Source organism: Thermobia domestica, chromosome 17 (assembly GCF_964235325.1).
Source record: "Thermobia domestica chromosome 17, izTheDome1.hap1.1, whole genome shotgun sequence".
Classification (NCBI taxonomy): Eukaryota; Metazoa; Arthropoda; class Insecta; order Zygentoma; family Lepismatidae; genus Thermobia; species Thermobia domestica.
Window position 1 is genome coordinate 134,745,696 of NC_137470.1, and position 16,251 is coordinate 134,761,946.

At 33.8% G+C, this 16,251-nt stretch overlaps 1 protein-coding gene across 1 annotated transcript in view; it reads right to left on the minus strand.

Annotated features, from left to right (window-relative positions):
- The window catches only part of LOC145673726 (uncharacterized), a 49,043-nt gene extending 36,071 nt beyond the window's left edge, over window positions 1-12,972 (minus strand). Inside the window, exons 1-3 of the mRNA XM_081743439.1 lie at window positions 12,864-12,972; window positions 10,183-10,258; window positions 7,810-7,959 (exon numbers count right to left, since the gene is read on the minus strand). Coding sequence (XP_081599565.1) covers window positions 7,810-7,959; window positions 10,183-10,243 — 211 coding nt within the window. The 5' untranslated portion in view covers window positions 10,244-10,258; window positions 12,864-12,972. The remainder of the gene's footprint in view (window positions 1-7,809; window positions 7,960-10,182; window positions 10,259-12,863) is intronic.
- Window positions 12,973-16,251: the final 3,279 nt, after the last annotated feature.

Below are 16,251 nucleotides of genomic sequence, written 5' to 3' on the forward strand. Positions count from 1 at the left end.
CAAGAACGTTCAGAGTATAAAAACACAATTCAGTTTTTGCGTATTCCGAATGACCCGTATGTAAAAGTGAAAAATAGAAACATTGAAAATTTTTACAACTTAATTAATGATGTTTTATTGAATAGAAATTATCATTTTTCGGACTCTTGGAAAATGTGTATACCTCCTTCCATGGTTCCCGAAATTGTTAAGTACTTTCATGAACAAGGTCATTTTGGTATTGAAAAAAACAATTGCATCTATTAAAGAAGTGTGTTATTGGAAGTCATTAAGAAGAGTAGTTATTGATTTCATAAGCGACTGTATGGATTGTAAATTGACAAAAGCTGAAACATCTCCTCCGGCCAAACCTTTGCAGACTGTAGCCATAAAGAACATACGAGATATGCTTTTTATTGATATTTTAGGGCCGTATCCAGTTTCTCAGAACAGAAATAAGTTTGCTTTGTCAGTGTTAGATGTTTTTAGTAGATATTATGTAAAGTTTTCTTTGAGAAATGCAAAAGCGAGGTGTGTTTTAAAATGTCTAGAACAATATTATTTTCCACTCTTGGGTGTTCCGTTGTCTGTCTTAGTGGATAATGGTAGTTGTTTTGTTTCTAGCAAGTTCAAGGAAAAAACGAAGGAATATGGGATTAAAATCCATTATGTTAGTCCGTATCATCCAAAGAGTTATGTGGTGGAGAGAATTCATAGAGAAACTAATCGTTTGTTTAAATTGTTGTGCAATGATAACCATGTAACGTGGGAGAAGTATATTTCCAAAATTGTTATTTTACTAAATTATTCTGTGTGTAGTAGTTTAGGAATAAGTCCAGCAAGTCTTCATCTCAATGTAAAACCGCAATATTCTGTATTTCGGCATTTCAGAATAGTTATAAATTATGAATATGATGAAAATGAACTTCTAAACTGGGAAAATAGACTTATAATGGCCGATTTTCGTAGAAAAGAAAATATTAGAAAAAGAAATGAAAAATATAATAAAACACAAGAAGGTAAATATGTTAGTAAAGGTAAAAATGATTTGTTTTTCTTGTTTTTTGCTTCAAAGTCATCTTATTTCAGCTGTAGATAGGAAAATTAGCAAGTTTTTTTCATTTGTACAAGGAACGTTTACTTTGTAAACAAAAGGTTACCGATATGGTGTGTGAGCTGGTAGACCCACTTACTGGTGAATCATTAGGAACTCATTCAATAGATCGTATGAAAGATTGGCAACCAACTTCAAAAACTAGACATCTTTGGTTAAAACTTGCCAAAAAACATGTACATGAAAAAGAATTAGAGTCCATAACTCCAAATTGTCTAAATGTAGATTCGTGTGAACCTGAAACAACAATTCATGTGAATTTTAGTGATGTTGTGAAAGTAGATTTGTCCGTATTTAATCCTAGCAAGATTGGAAACGAAAATGTCGAAAAGTTAGTGAAAAGATTGATAGAATGTGATGAATATTTGCAATATTTAACAGATGAACTTAATTTTTCCAGTTATGCTTTGTCATTTACACTAAACCATCTTGTAAATCCTAAATTTAGTAAGTTGAGATAAAAAAGTATATACACTTCGATATTTTTATATATCGTTTTGGCGTTAGTAGGCGTCCGTGACCCACTATGTGACTTCCGGACGGCCAAAGCCTTTTATTGAATAAGGAATAATATGCCGAGTGACTCGCCAAGACATGAGATGAGGTTCGCTCCCATTTTAGGTAATTTTATATTTGTTTAAAGCCCGGAGTAGGCTATTTTCGTAATATACCCTTCTATATTCTTTTTAATATTAACCTTTTATTCTATCTTTAAACCTCATCTCGGGGACGGGAAACTTATAACAATAATAATAATGTGGGTGGTATCTTCCAAACTTAGGAGGGCAGGCACTATAAAAGTGTAATGGTCTGACAAACCATCCATTGCTTGGTCCATTCCTGGTTAATGTCTAACCTTCATGTAATAAATGTAGAGTATTATAATTAATTAGTGTTGTTGTAGTTGTGTGATGATGCATTTAATATTTTGAAAATGTTTACTTGTCTTTTTTATTGCAATTTGATTTGTATGTGGTATTTTCGTGTTGTATTAGTCCCATGCTATTGATTTTTATGTTGAAAAAAAATTAATTGTGAACAATTTGAAATATGATATTGTTTCATTGATAAAAGTTGCATTTAGTTACGAAATAGTGAAATATATACATGTAGTTATGCAAATTTTAGTGTTTCAAATAGTGCATTGAGATAATTACGTATCATGAATATCACAGAACACTATTATTCATTGTGTAATGGATATTTGAAAAAAATAATTACAATAGAGTTAAATGTTATATAAGTAATTGTGTTATGTAAATGTGTTATGTAATAGAGCTAAGTGTTTTGTAATGCATTAATAATTATTTTAAGTGTTTGAGTTAGTGCATACTAAATAACAATACACAATGTTAAAAAATACTAAATATTATTGAATGAAATTAAAAAAGGAATAGTATAATAAATTTATATCATGCTGTGTAGGAAATAATGTGAATGAAAACTGTTAGTGAATATTAATGTGTTTACCATTATAATTGAAAAAAGAAAAAGAAAAAAGAGACATTGAGACTTTATGGCCCTCGTAAGTTCTGAAAATCGTTCTAAAATGGCCTTTGCGTTTTTAATCGTATTTCCGAGTGAACTTTAAAAACTTGTATACGTTACCCAAAGCAGAAGACTAGGGATTAACCCTTTAAAAACCTATGAATAAATGATTTTGAAGAATTGTTTAAGTATCTCATACACTAGTACAGTGAAGTGAACAGTGGTGCAGGGTTCTGTTTATTTTTCAGTTCCTTCAAAACAAACAGTTCCTTCTTGTCGAGCGCCTATATAACCTAAAAGGATAACTCATTTCTTATTAGTTAAGAAATTTAACTTTCGAAGTAAACCTCGTACAAAGGCAGCTCTGAGAAATTTCACTTTGCAAATAGATAAAAATGTATATGTATGTGTTCGTCTTTGCGACGCAGAAAATCCTTTCGCTTCTACAAATATGGTTATAAAATTTACTCCCTCTGCATTCTTGACCACAGTACTTCATGGCTATTTTAAACTATTACGATATCCATTGCATGGTGTTGGTGGCTGGGAGCATCTGAGTGAGAAGGGACTGGCCACAGTGAATTCAGTCTGTGATTGACGACGATGAAAGAAGTTCGTTAAGACAATGTTGTTGACGTCTCAATGAAGGAAATTCTTAAATTGTCATTTCAAATAATTTAAAAACAGTGAAACCAAATTCATCAAGTACAATGAAGCTCACCAAAAGTGCAGAGCTTTTTACCTGAAAACAGGCTGGACACGGACAATTAGAGAGATAAATATAGCAAAAATAGGGGTTTTCCCTCTAAGAAGATACTTACGCGAACGGGAATCGCGAGTTCTAAAGGGCCCCAATTAAATATAAAATCGTACGATTAGAATACAAATAATTGCTATAAATGTTTAGTGATGTCTAATCGAAACGTATATATAAATTCCTAGTTATGCATGATATCTTTGTGTTTCTTTGATTTCCTGTATGCGCGAAAACGATGCGTTTTAAGTAAGCGAGTAACTGCAAGTTCCGTTCATAAGTGTAATTAAATACGTAGTGTTAACGTTGTAAATACAGCTTAATATTGTGCCTTTACACAGGGTTACACAAGCACCCTTCATTCTGGTATCCGAATTCTGGGTTTAGTAGGTTGGAAGTGATGGTTGTGACAGATTAACTTTGTGGGTGCCACTAGATGTATCTGTGCGAGGGTCCGGTATGCAATAAAGAGGTACTATTGCATGGTGGATCCGGGCGGGGTGTAGCTTGGGGGACTCGCAAGGTAAACAATAGTGCAAGGCTGTGATGACGGCAATGTTCCTAACCACTAAAGTCAAAACAAGTATCGGTACAAAAGCACTATGTTATCACTCATCCACCCGCCTACAGTTTAATAGTAAAGTAGCGGAATGCATCAGTGTGTAGTAACCAAAATACCGCCACAGATCATAATGTCGCTTACACCAATTTGATAATTCAAAGCGTTCTGAAGGTATGGTAAATACTAGTACAAATTGCAACCCTGATAAATTTTTGCAGTTTGGACAACTTGTAATTACAACTACTAGAATGTATTGCTGTAATGTTGTGAAAGCAGACTAAATCAATTTTTTTAAAGTTCGCACAAATACGCCATTTTAAGCAATGTATCAAATTTGGCCATATCTTTAATCTCTCCGCAATAGTTTGAGATATCAAATTGCTATAAAGGGTATTTGTGATCTTTATATCTATTGAAAAAAACTATGTGATTCGACGTAATATTTACTTAAAACCTTTTTCTAAGTAAAGTACCTTGAAAAAATCAAAATTTCAATTTGTTGTAACTTTGTTTATATCTGTTTGAAATACGTCATGTTATGACCGTAATATTTGACACTAAAATACTTCACATGTACATTACTCCGTCCGTGTTGCTTGCGTTAATATGTTGTAGAATGCCCCAAAATTTTGTCCTGTTTCGATTTTTGTGCTACTTTTGCATTCTTAGTTTGCAACACTGCAAAATAGGTGTGGTATTGTAAGTTTTTGTTTTACAAGTAGATTTGAGATATGTAATAACCTGACGTAATAACACTTAAAAAACTACAACTTTATCTTGGATTGCAACACTGGTAATGTGGTTGTATTGCAGAGTATGTCAAACAACGCCCCAGTTGATATTTGCATTTGCAGGCTGCGAAATTTCAGCGTTTTTTATTTATCTCCCAAGGGAGAGAAAATTTTTAAAATTTCCATGTTGCCCACCAACCTATGGTTGAGGTGAACAAGAAAAAGTTTAAAAGTTACAAGGACGTAACAAAATAAATTGTCCACCCTGTATATATGTTGACAGCTGTGCACTCCCGTATGCTTACGCCGGAAACTAATAAGCTATTATGAGGGAGGAAATATAATCGGCGACGAAGAAAATGAAAATGAAATGAAATTTTTGAGTTTTACGTCCCACGGTCATGCCGGTTAGGCTAAAGGAGACGGTGATGATGAGTAATGAATGAAATGGTGGAATGAAGAAAGTGGGAGGAAACGGGAGAACCCCGAGAAAACCCACGCACACGGTGTTTGTCCACCACAAAGTTCACTTGGCGGTTTGAACCCGAGACCCCTAGCACCAGAGGTGAACGCTCTACCACTGAGCCACCGCGGCCCCCTCGGCGACGAAGAGTAGCATAGTGAACATAGAAACAACAGATGACAGCACGTCTGTTTATTAGAATGTCCAAAAATTAATATGCTCACAAAACTATTTTCATAAAAGATCCCACGGAAGATAAGGTATTGCTCTTTCATTGGTATAAATGTCAAATATACCACAGAAAGATTTGTTCATAGCAAGAAAAAGATAAAATAAAAAGATTAATAAAAATTCTCCTTGTCAGTTACGAGATATTTATGATATTCTTGGAATGCAATGTGGACACTGACTATTACAATATAGCTGTATCTATCTGATACACTTTACTTTGAGGCCGTTTTGATATTTTTGCTTAGGTTTTTCTTAGTCATTGTTCTAGTAAATGAAAGGATTTGCTTACCAGTGTCCAATAATACAGTTTTTGATATTAATATATCAATAGCTTTTGTTCACTTTAGAGTCTTCATATCAATAGCTCTATAGTCTCCTAACAACACGTGTATAGAGAGACATCAACGCGCCAGTGTTCCTATTTCCGAATTTCCTCGTTTGTTCATCTAGTTCTGTAATACTGTTATGATGTTACTTTCACATCGCCCAACACCGTCTTTGTGTCAATTGGGAACACGACTCCTCAATGTTGAACTTACACGCTTAAGTAGTAGTCATGCTGTGATTACTGGCCTGTGTTAAAATTGAGCTATTTTAACACAATCGGTGCTGCACAGACAGAGATCTACAACTTCACATGGAATCCGAATACAATCGCTGTTCGAGAATCCACATAAAGACATGCATGGCAATTATGCAGATCTTTGTGTGTCCTGAATATTTAATTCCAACAATAAATATCAAATCTTACCCAGTGTTAAATCTCGTGTAACTAGATTCTTAAGATTTCTTTACATGAGTTTCTGCACTAAGAGATCATATTGAATTAACATCGTTAGTTTATCGTTAGTTTACGTTAGTTTTACTAAAACTATCGATAATTACGCAAAAATAATGATTGTATTCGAGAAATAAATGGGCAGGCCAACTTCATGGTTCCCCACCCGCAAATGAATTTCATAACTTTTTTCTATCACATTGTTAGTTTATCGTTAGTTTACGTTAGTTTTGTTAAAACTATCGTTAGTTCCGCAAAAATAACGATTTCATTCAAGAAATAAAGTTTCCCGCCAACTGTGAATTAGCCATCCACATTGAATTCCCTTAAACTTCCGGGGCCGCGGTGGCTCAGTGGTAGAATGTTCAACTCTGGTGCTTGGGGTCCCGGGTTCGATCCCAAGCCCCGCCAAGTGAACTTTGTGGTGCATAAACACCGTGTGCGTGGGTTTTCGCAGGGTCCTCCCATTTTCTTCATTCCACCATTTCAATTATTACTCATCATCACCGTCTCCTTTAGCCTAACCGGCATAACCGTGGGACGTAAAACTCAAAGATTTCATTTCATTTTTCATTTTTTCCCTCAGACTTCCAACTCATATCGTTAGTTTACCGTTAGTTTACGTTAGTTTTGCTAAAATTAACATTTGTTTTGCAAAAATAACGATTTTATTCGAGGTAAAGGTTTCCGCCGAATGTAAACCCTAACAACACAATTACATAGCAGGCATACGTAAGAAGTATATAAGGTACATACGGGACTCATTCTCATGTACCTGAGGGAACATGATAGACGTATGCCTACTATGCAATTGTGCTGTTATTGTTTACATTTGGCGGGAATCTTTATTTCTCGAATAAAATCGTTATTTTTGCAAAACAAACGTTAATTTTAGCAAAACTAACGTAAACTAACTTTAAACTAACGATATGAGTTGTAAGTTTATGAGAATTCAATATGGGCGGGCTAATTCACAGTTGGCGGGAAACTTTATTTCTTGAATAAAATCGTTATTTTTGCGAAACTAACGATAGTTTTAGCAAAACTAACGTAAACTAACGATAAAATAACGATGTAATAGAAAAAAGTTTTGAAATTCATTTGGCCTACCCATTTATTTCTGATTAAAATCGATATCTTTGCGTAATTTACGATAGTTTTAGTAAAACTAACAATAAACTAACGATGTGACATGGTAATTTTTGATAATTCTTTATGGGCGGGCTAATTTTACATTTGGCAGGAAATCTTATTTCTCGAATAAAATCGTTATTTTTGCAAAGCAAATGTTAATTTTAGCAAAAGTAACGTAAACTAACGATAAACTAACGATATGAGTTGGAATTTTATGGGAATGCAATATGGGCGGGCTAATTTACAATTGGCGGGAAACATTATTTCTGGAATAAAATCATTACTTTTGCGAAACTAACGATACTTTTAGCAAAACTAACGTAAACTAACGATAAACTAACGATGTGATATGAAAAACTTTTGAAATTCGTTTGTGTGAAGTTGACCTGCCCATTTATTTGTTGAATAAAAATTTTATTTTTTCGAAACTAACGATAATTTTAGTAAAACTAGCGTAAACTAACGATAAACTAACGATGTAGATAAGAAAAAGAAAAATTCATTAGGTGGGCGGGACAACTTCACAGACGCCATTGCTACGACTATAACATTTCATTATCTCAATGAATACATACCTGCAGTTTTCATCGCTTCAACCCTGTACACAAATAATGTTCTGGGTCCGAAATTTCCTTCATAAGTAAGTTTATACTCAGGGGCATAGTGTTTGAATGCCAGCTCTTGTAAGATGGAAACAGAAGTCTTATCTTCCATCTTACCGTCACCTAAAATCAACAGAAGGTTTTGCCATGAGTTTCACAAAATTTGGTAGACAGAAAAAATAAAATTATGTATTATGAGGAATGGACAACACAGAATACATCAGCTAGAAATTTTAGCATCACCGATATGTGATTATAGAACAAGTGGGCTACCGGGTCGTTAATACAAGTGAACCGAATTGTTTCAAATTACTTTTAAAAGTACGAATGTAGAAAATGGTCTTACAGTTTATCAAGGAATTCGAATTACATGTATCATTTAAAAAAATAAAAACTGTGTGTTTCGCAACAAAAAAAGGTACAAGCAAACTCAAGGAAAGTCTGGTTCCTCAAAATGCACTCTGGAAGGTCAAAGTAATCGTCCATTTATTTTCAATATGTATTTTCAAAGGGAAAGGGAATTACTTTCATAAACGATACATATTGGCACGGGAACTGGCTACTAGAGAAGAGTTTGCTATTACTACTGGAACACACTTCAAACGTTATTACTGAGCCTTCAGATACAATGAGAAGAAAATGTAGGTGGCATACTTAAAAAGATAGGTTACATGTGTAATTCCTGTAGTTTTTGGACTTAACGTACAGCAGACGTATAACTGAAAACGCATGTTTTATAATACTTTCTGTATAAGTGTTCCATCTATACGTACTTTCTGTATGAAACAATGTAGGCGGTCAGGATCTCACATACAAATGGACGTATATAACATTTAGCTGACGAAGGTAACATAAGTATATGCATGTGATAAACGGAAAACTGTTAGATGTCAGACATCCTGCAACGGCATGATGTAACATCTAAGGGCAGTGCCTAGTAGCATACGGATAACGTATGCTCCGTACTGATTTCTATAGTAAGCAAGAGGATACCACATATTTGTACAATATACCGCTGTCCTGAGAACGAATTTTTCTCTGTGTAACACGTTACTTCCGTTGAGTTCGCCGTTACTACTTGGAACTTCTTAAATATGTCTTTCAGATTACATTTATAATAGTCATATTGAAATATGTATTTTACGTGAATAGTTTACACTGAGAAAAAAACGTATGTGGTATACGTAAAAATTATTTTACATGCGTAAATCCTGTAGCTTTTAAACTTAACGAACAACCCTATGTGACATCCTGCAGCAAACATATGACTAAAAACGTATGTTTTACGTACTTTTCGCACAAGTGTTAAGAATAAACGTACTTACAGCACCAAACAAAGAACTGTATATACGCATTCAGGATCTCACATACAAATGGACGTATAGAACATAGCTGGCGTGTGTAAGATATGTACACGTATGTAATATACGGAAGACTATTAGATATCAGACATTTTGCAACGGTATGATGTAAGATCTAAGCAGGAAAAGAGGCAGTACGTACGTAGAATATGGATAACGTATATTCCGTACATATTTCCGTAGTAAACATAAGGATTTCGTATATTTGTACAATATACCCCTGTCCGGATAATGAATTGTTTTCCATGTAGTAATTAATTTTACCTTAAACTGATAAAACAGATAACTTATAAAGTTTAGGCAATACGTTTCGAATACTCACGTTTTGTATGTCGACATTCAAATAATCAGTAAATATTTCGATGAAAAAAAAATTCGCCAAGTATATAATAACATATTCTTCACTCTTACCGAATAGCCGAATTTTGATATTTCACAAAAATGAATTTTCTTCTTTTAAATAGAAATCTGTAATATAAGTAAAACCAAACTAAAAAAAATTGTTATCCATACAGCGGTATTTTGTAGAAATATACGGAATCCTTTTGCTCACTACAGAAATCAGTACGGACCATAATTATCAATATACTACATACGCACTGCCCTTAAATGTTACATCATGCCGTTGCAGGATGTCAGACATCTAACAATCTTCCTTATATTACATACATATACCTATGTTACATTCGTCAGCTATATGTTATATATGTCTACTTGTATGTGAGATTCTGACCGCCTATATTGATTCATACTTAAAGTACGTATAGATGGGACACTTATACAGAAAATATTATAAAACGTGCGTTTTCAGTTATACGTTTGCTGTACGTTAAGTCCAAAAGCTACAGGATTTACACATGTAACATACATTTCTAGGTACGCCACATACGATTGTTTTATCCTAGTGCAAGTATAACTTAAGCTAAGAAAAATGTAAAGAGTAGATCATTAGAAAAGACCCTTATTAAACCAATTAGCTTCTTACGCTTTTTCACGCCTTGGCTAAGAACTGGAGGATGCCGGGGACAACAACGGAACTCCTGCATCTTCAGTAAGTATACCTGAAATTTAAAAAAAAAAAAAAAGTATTACTTTAACTATTTTATACTGCACTACAATCTTTATTGGAAGATCTAACTTTTCATGTGTATTTTGTGTTGTTTTAGGGGTGAAAACAGACTTTAAAAAAATAAGTATAAAGACGATATTTGCTTTGTTCATATGATATTGAAATTATGTCAGACAAATAGCAAAATCTATTGTAGTTAGGGATGCGCACGAGACAAGATTTGTGGCTGTCTCGTCTCGAAAATGTGCTGTAAAAGTGATGTTTAGACTCGAAAAATGTATATATCTCTATTGGAAGAGCCGTGTCTCGACTCGAATTTTGTCAGGAAAGTCCTGTCTCGACTCGTCTCGTGCGCATCCCTAATTGTAGTATCAAGAAATATAATTCTATCTTGAGTTCTGAAAGTGATAAATGTTTATACAAATGCATATTTTATTTGCTTACATGCATTTCTGTTAAACTTGGTAGGGTTTCTAACAACAGTAATAATCATCGAATATGAAGTTTTATAGTGCATACAAATGCATATTTTAAAGTTTATAGAATATATTAGTGCTTAAAAGTATAGTCAACATATTCTATTAGGTTTACTGCAGATGTATTCTTACAGTGTAGAATAAATCCAGTTTTAGTTTACATTTTCAATGCATTTAAATGTCTATGCAGCAGAACAACTTTTTGCATGAGAGGATTGTAAGAATGCCTAGTTTATGGAGAAACAATAATGTTAGTGGCTTTGATCAGGAAAGCAAAGAAGCTTACAATTCCTAAGACGTAAAGAGAAATCTGATAATGATAAAGATATTCTAATATCGTAAAGAGAAATCTGATAATGATAAAGATATTCTAATATCGTGTCGATATTAATTCAGAAACAAGAGACGTGAGGAATGCTGCTCAGTGAATCCTTGGCTCTAGTTGATAAAAGTTCGGCACGAGCTGCAGTCGGTTCCTGGTAAATTCTGGCGCTCTGTGAAAAATTAATTAACGGATGTTATCGCCAGAAACTTCGATCACAAAACAATTGAAGTCATAGGGAAATACCTTGAAGGGTTAAATTTCTACTTGCATAAAATGTAGATAATAAACTAGCTTCTCTTCTGAAATATTGTCCAGTAGCATCTATTGACGTCAACAGGTCATTTATCTGTCTACAAGTGTTACAAATTGACACCAAAAATGAAGAGAAGCATCTTGTGATATACTGTAAGACTAATTACGAGGAGTAAATCCTCAAAAACAAAAACTTTTTTTTTTTTTGGCACAGTGAGGCTCGCATTATGTCGTATAAAGTAAATACACTTTAAAATACAAAAGTGAAGAAAACGTATTCTTTTATCATTGTGTTTGTTTTAATCACATAATTTGTGTGTGTTTTAAAAAGTTAGGAGTATATAAACTGTAATTGTCATAAAAAATAAATTCTGGAAAGAAGTCTCTGAAAGGTAAAAAGTACACTTTTGATGTTATAATTCACCTGCAAAACTTTATTACAATTTTGCTGTATATTTATTGTATTTGCTGTGCATTCTTAGCACATGTTAAGTGCATATTTTAACACATTTAATAGCATAGTTGCTTGCCTATTTCGTGAATTTTAAGTGTATAAAAATCCGATGTCTAGTTATCGTCGATGGCTTTTTCTCAGTTTGAACAAAATAATATTGAAATTTAAAGTGTTTGGACTGAAAGTATTAATGTTCCTTGCGTAATAATTGAATAACGGATATTTACAGCTGCTTGAAATTGTTCTTTTTAGGAGTGGTTGCATTAAGGAATTCTAAGATGGTAAAATGACGAAAATGTTTTGCAGCTGAAAACGTGATGTTTAGTTGGCGGTACGGTAACACAAGACTTGTATGTCAACCACGGAAAGAAAAATTCTTTACCGACACACTTTCTTTTTAAGTAGACAATTCTCAGATGCTATGAAACTATGACAAAATTTTGAGGTTTTCTCTCTATTCCGCCGAACAATTTAGAATATGAAGTTTATTGAAACTCACTGCTAACACAAAGCCTAACTGTACTTCTTCAATGTTAGTAAAGAAATCTTCCTTTTAGACATTAATTGCTTAACAAATGCCACAACATTTATTTTAAACACAAATATATATCCTTGTTTTATTTGTTACTTATATTTCGAGTCTGAAAGATGATTTTTCAAAAGTATATTTTTTTGCGTCGTTTCCAGCATTCAAAATACCTTGCCGCCATTTGCAATAACTTCGAGGCGCGCAAGGCTAGATTAAATATTATGGCAATGACATCCACTTTTGCGCATTTTCTATACAAAGATAATTACCACACTTTCATACAATTTACACCAGGAAAAAGATTGAAAATAAAATTTTCCATATTTTACAAGTTTCGACTGAAAATACATTATTGATAAACTTTTCTGAAAGCCGCTGAAAGCACAGCGGTGAAATGGTGAAACTTCAAGGAATCATCAAAACACAAATCTCTCAAATGTCATCAATCATATTGTTTCATAAATCTTCCTTAATGTGCACCATAGATAATAATGAATAACGAATTAGTAAAAAAACTTAATAAGTACATAATTCCTTAATAATTAAGAAACATTTTCTTACCTAGCGGACCTTCTTCTTTTGCTTCGATAACGCGATGAATGCGCATGCGCAATTATTTAATCCGACGATCTTCTTCAAGATGGCCAACTATTGCCGATGTAAATTTTCTACATTCTGTAAGAATTTGTAAAAAAATATATATATTTAACTACGAAGTGTTCGCATTTGTTATTGTGGACAATATTTTGCGTTTGTCCTGCGTTTTTCACATATAATTCCTCATAGGTAGAATCTCGCACAAAATTCTCGTTTGATTATTACAGTGAACCACCTTACTTCTTTCCTTTCCTTTCTAAGGAGACAAGGTGGCTCAGTGGTAGAGCGCTTACCTGTTGTGCATGGGGCCCCTAGTTTGAACCCCAGCCACGTAAGTATGTGGTAGACAAAGTAGTATCCGTGATTTTCTCGGGACACTCCCGTTTCCTCCCAAATTATTATTCCACGAATTCTTCCATCATTCACTTGCATTAATCATCCACATCCCTTAGCCTAAAGGGCATAATTTTGGTACGTTAAATTGAAGATTTCATTTCTTTTCTTTTGTAGGTCAAATATTAAAAAAAAAACACTAAAAACACATGTCGAAATATTTTAACTGAAAAGTCCAAACACCAAATTTCACTTCTCTAAATTTAGTAGATATCTAAATACGGCCATCCTAATATAATAATTGCAACTTCATTCCTTTTCTTTTGCAACTCTGCTCTTTCCTTCTAAGTCAAATGTAAATAAAGCACCGAAACATGTATTTGATTGTTAAAATGAAAAGTCCATGTTTCAAGTTCCATCTTTCTAAACTTAAGGGATTCCGAGATAATAAACATGTTGTAACAACTGAAACCCTTTTCTTTAGTGTCGCCTTATGTCTTAAATCCTATGCACTGTCCGAATTTCAACTTACTCTTCTCAGGAATTTGATCTAGGTGTTGTTTTATATATACGCAGATAACTGTGTTTGTAAGCGGTTTTTTTTTTTTTGTTTGGTTGTTTTTTTTTTCAAATTTATTTGTGTTTCTGTATGCCCAGAAATAACGTGAATGGCAAATACCACACGTGTGGATAGTCTGGGCAGGGTTCTACAAAGGAAAGTTAATATTGCTTTTGAATTAGCTAATATTCGATTCGCGTCTCATTACTTCAGAAACGAAAATACAATCAATTAGAACGTGGGGTGATTCTTTTCAAGATCAGGGTCACCTTATCCATACGATTGTCCATGCTTACTTACTTTGGTAGGTTACATGAGCACAGCGTAACAAAAATTACAGGTGGTTACACGTTCTGAAGGTTCAAAAAGTATAGGATTTCTCAGGAGCCCTTCAAGCTAGGCAACCCAAACTTCTGTACTGTGTTTCAGATTGTATACTATTCAGTCTGTGTGAAACCGGCACCTCTGCTAATTTATAACAATTCCCGAAAAATTCATGTAACAGTCAGAGCCGTAGCTATAGATTTCGGGGCCTGGGGCGAGGTAGAAATAGGTGCCACCCTACATTCACCATACCGACCTTTTGCCTCCTTCCTTCCTTTTTTTATATAGGAGAAGCAGCTTTTGTTGTTATGCTATGCTGAATTTTTATCAAGCTGCTTGGACAGACCATTGCAACATCCAAAAGCGATATTTATGTATTCTTTTACAAATAAAGACTGTTTTTCAGAGACTTTTTGTACTAAAACTTCACAAAACTACATTTGGTTGTTTACAAATTCACTTGGGGAACAGTTATGAAAATTTACAATTATTTACAATGTTTCATACTATCGATAAGAAATAGAATGTCAGTACATTAGAAACTATGTGCTTTTAGAACGTTCGAAATAGGTGACACCATTAATTTCTAGTAATAATTGTAAACTTTTGTAATTTTATTCTGCATATGACCACACAAATAGCATTGTAATTTCGGTTCGTTTAATACCAGCAATTAAACGGATTGAATTTGTTAATGATAGACTTTCTTTTATTACTCTTAAGGGTTGGTGGTGTGATATTATTGTTTTAAATGTGCATGTCCCACAGAAGATAAAGATGACGATATAAAAGACAGTGTTTAAGAAGTAGAACGGGTATTTGTCCAACTCCCGCGATACCATAGCTAGAGAGAACGCCAGATTAAAGTGTCGAATAGATTATCGGTTTTAGAAGGTTTTGAGAGCACTAGTGTTAAGGATATTTGGGTTCAAATTAGGGTTAGCTGTAAAATTTCAGCAAGGGAAAAAATGGGGCACGCGGAAATACGTAGGAACAAACCATGGTTCGACTAGGAATGTATTAAAGGGAAAACAGGCGAAACTGCGTTGGGTACAAAATTCGAACGACATAACTACAAAATTTCGTTGACCTCAGATAGGAAACTTCCAAAAATTTTCGAACAAAGATATGCAATTTTTTGAAGGCTAAAATTAATGAAGATAATAGTAAAAGATCGAGACATGTATAAGAGCATCATCGAATTTAAGAAAGGGTATCAACATCGCGCGTATGACGGAACGATTCTCACAAATACAGATGACATCTTGAATAGACCAAAAGATTTCTTTGATGATTTGCTTAACACGCGCCTAAAAACTGATGTTCGTGGGGAAAGGGAAGTGCACACAGCAGAGCCATCGCTATAAAGAAATTAAAGAAACACAAAACACCTGCTATATACGAAATTCCGGTTGAGTTAATTTTAGCTGGAGAAGAAAAGTTTGGAAAAAGATACACAAACTCATTCTCCTTATCCGGAATAAGGAAGAATTACCATCAGAGTGGAAAGAGTGAATCTCTGTTCCAACTCAAAAGAAAGGCGACAAAGCAGATTGTAATAATTATCGAGGCATTTTTCTGCTGTCAACATTCCTATAAAATCCTTTCAAACATTCTACTAGCAAGATTAATCCCATACGCAGATGAAATTATATGAGATTATCAGTGTGGATTTAAAAGAAATCAATCAACTATCGATCAGATATCTACTATTTGACAAATACTTGAAAGGAAACGGGAATACAATACCCAGGTACATCAGTTATTTATTGATTTTAAAAAGGCTTACGAATCTTTTAGGAAAGAAACACTGTACATTTTTGCAGAATTTGGAATATCGAAAAAGCTAGTTAGAGTAATTAAGATTGTATTTAAATTAATCCGAAAGTAAAGTTCGAGTAGAAAAATTGTTGTCCACGAGCTTCCAAGTCGAGAATGGCCTGAAACAAGGAAATGCGTTGTCGACATTATTATTCAACTTTATGATATTCTGGAGTATGCTATAAGGAAAATCAAAAATAGCAATAAGGTCCTAGAGCTAAATGGTATTCACTAGGTTATGGCATATGTTGATGTAAATCTGATAGCAGTTGATAGGATAACAATAAAAAGAAATGCAGAGACCTTATTAAATGC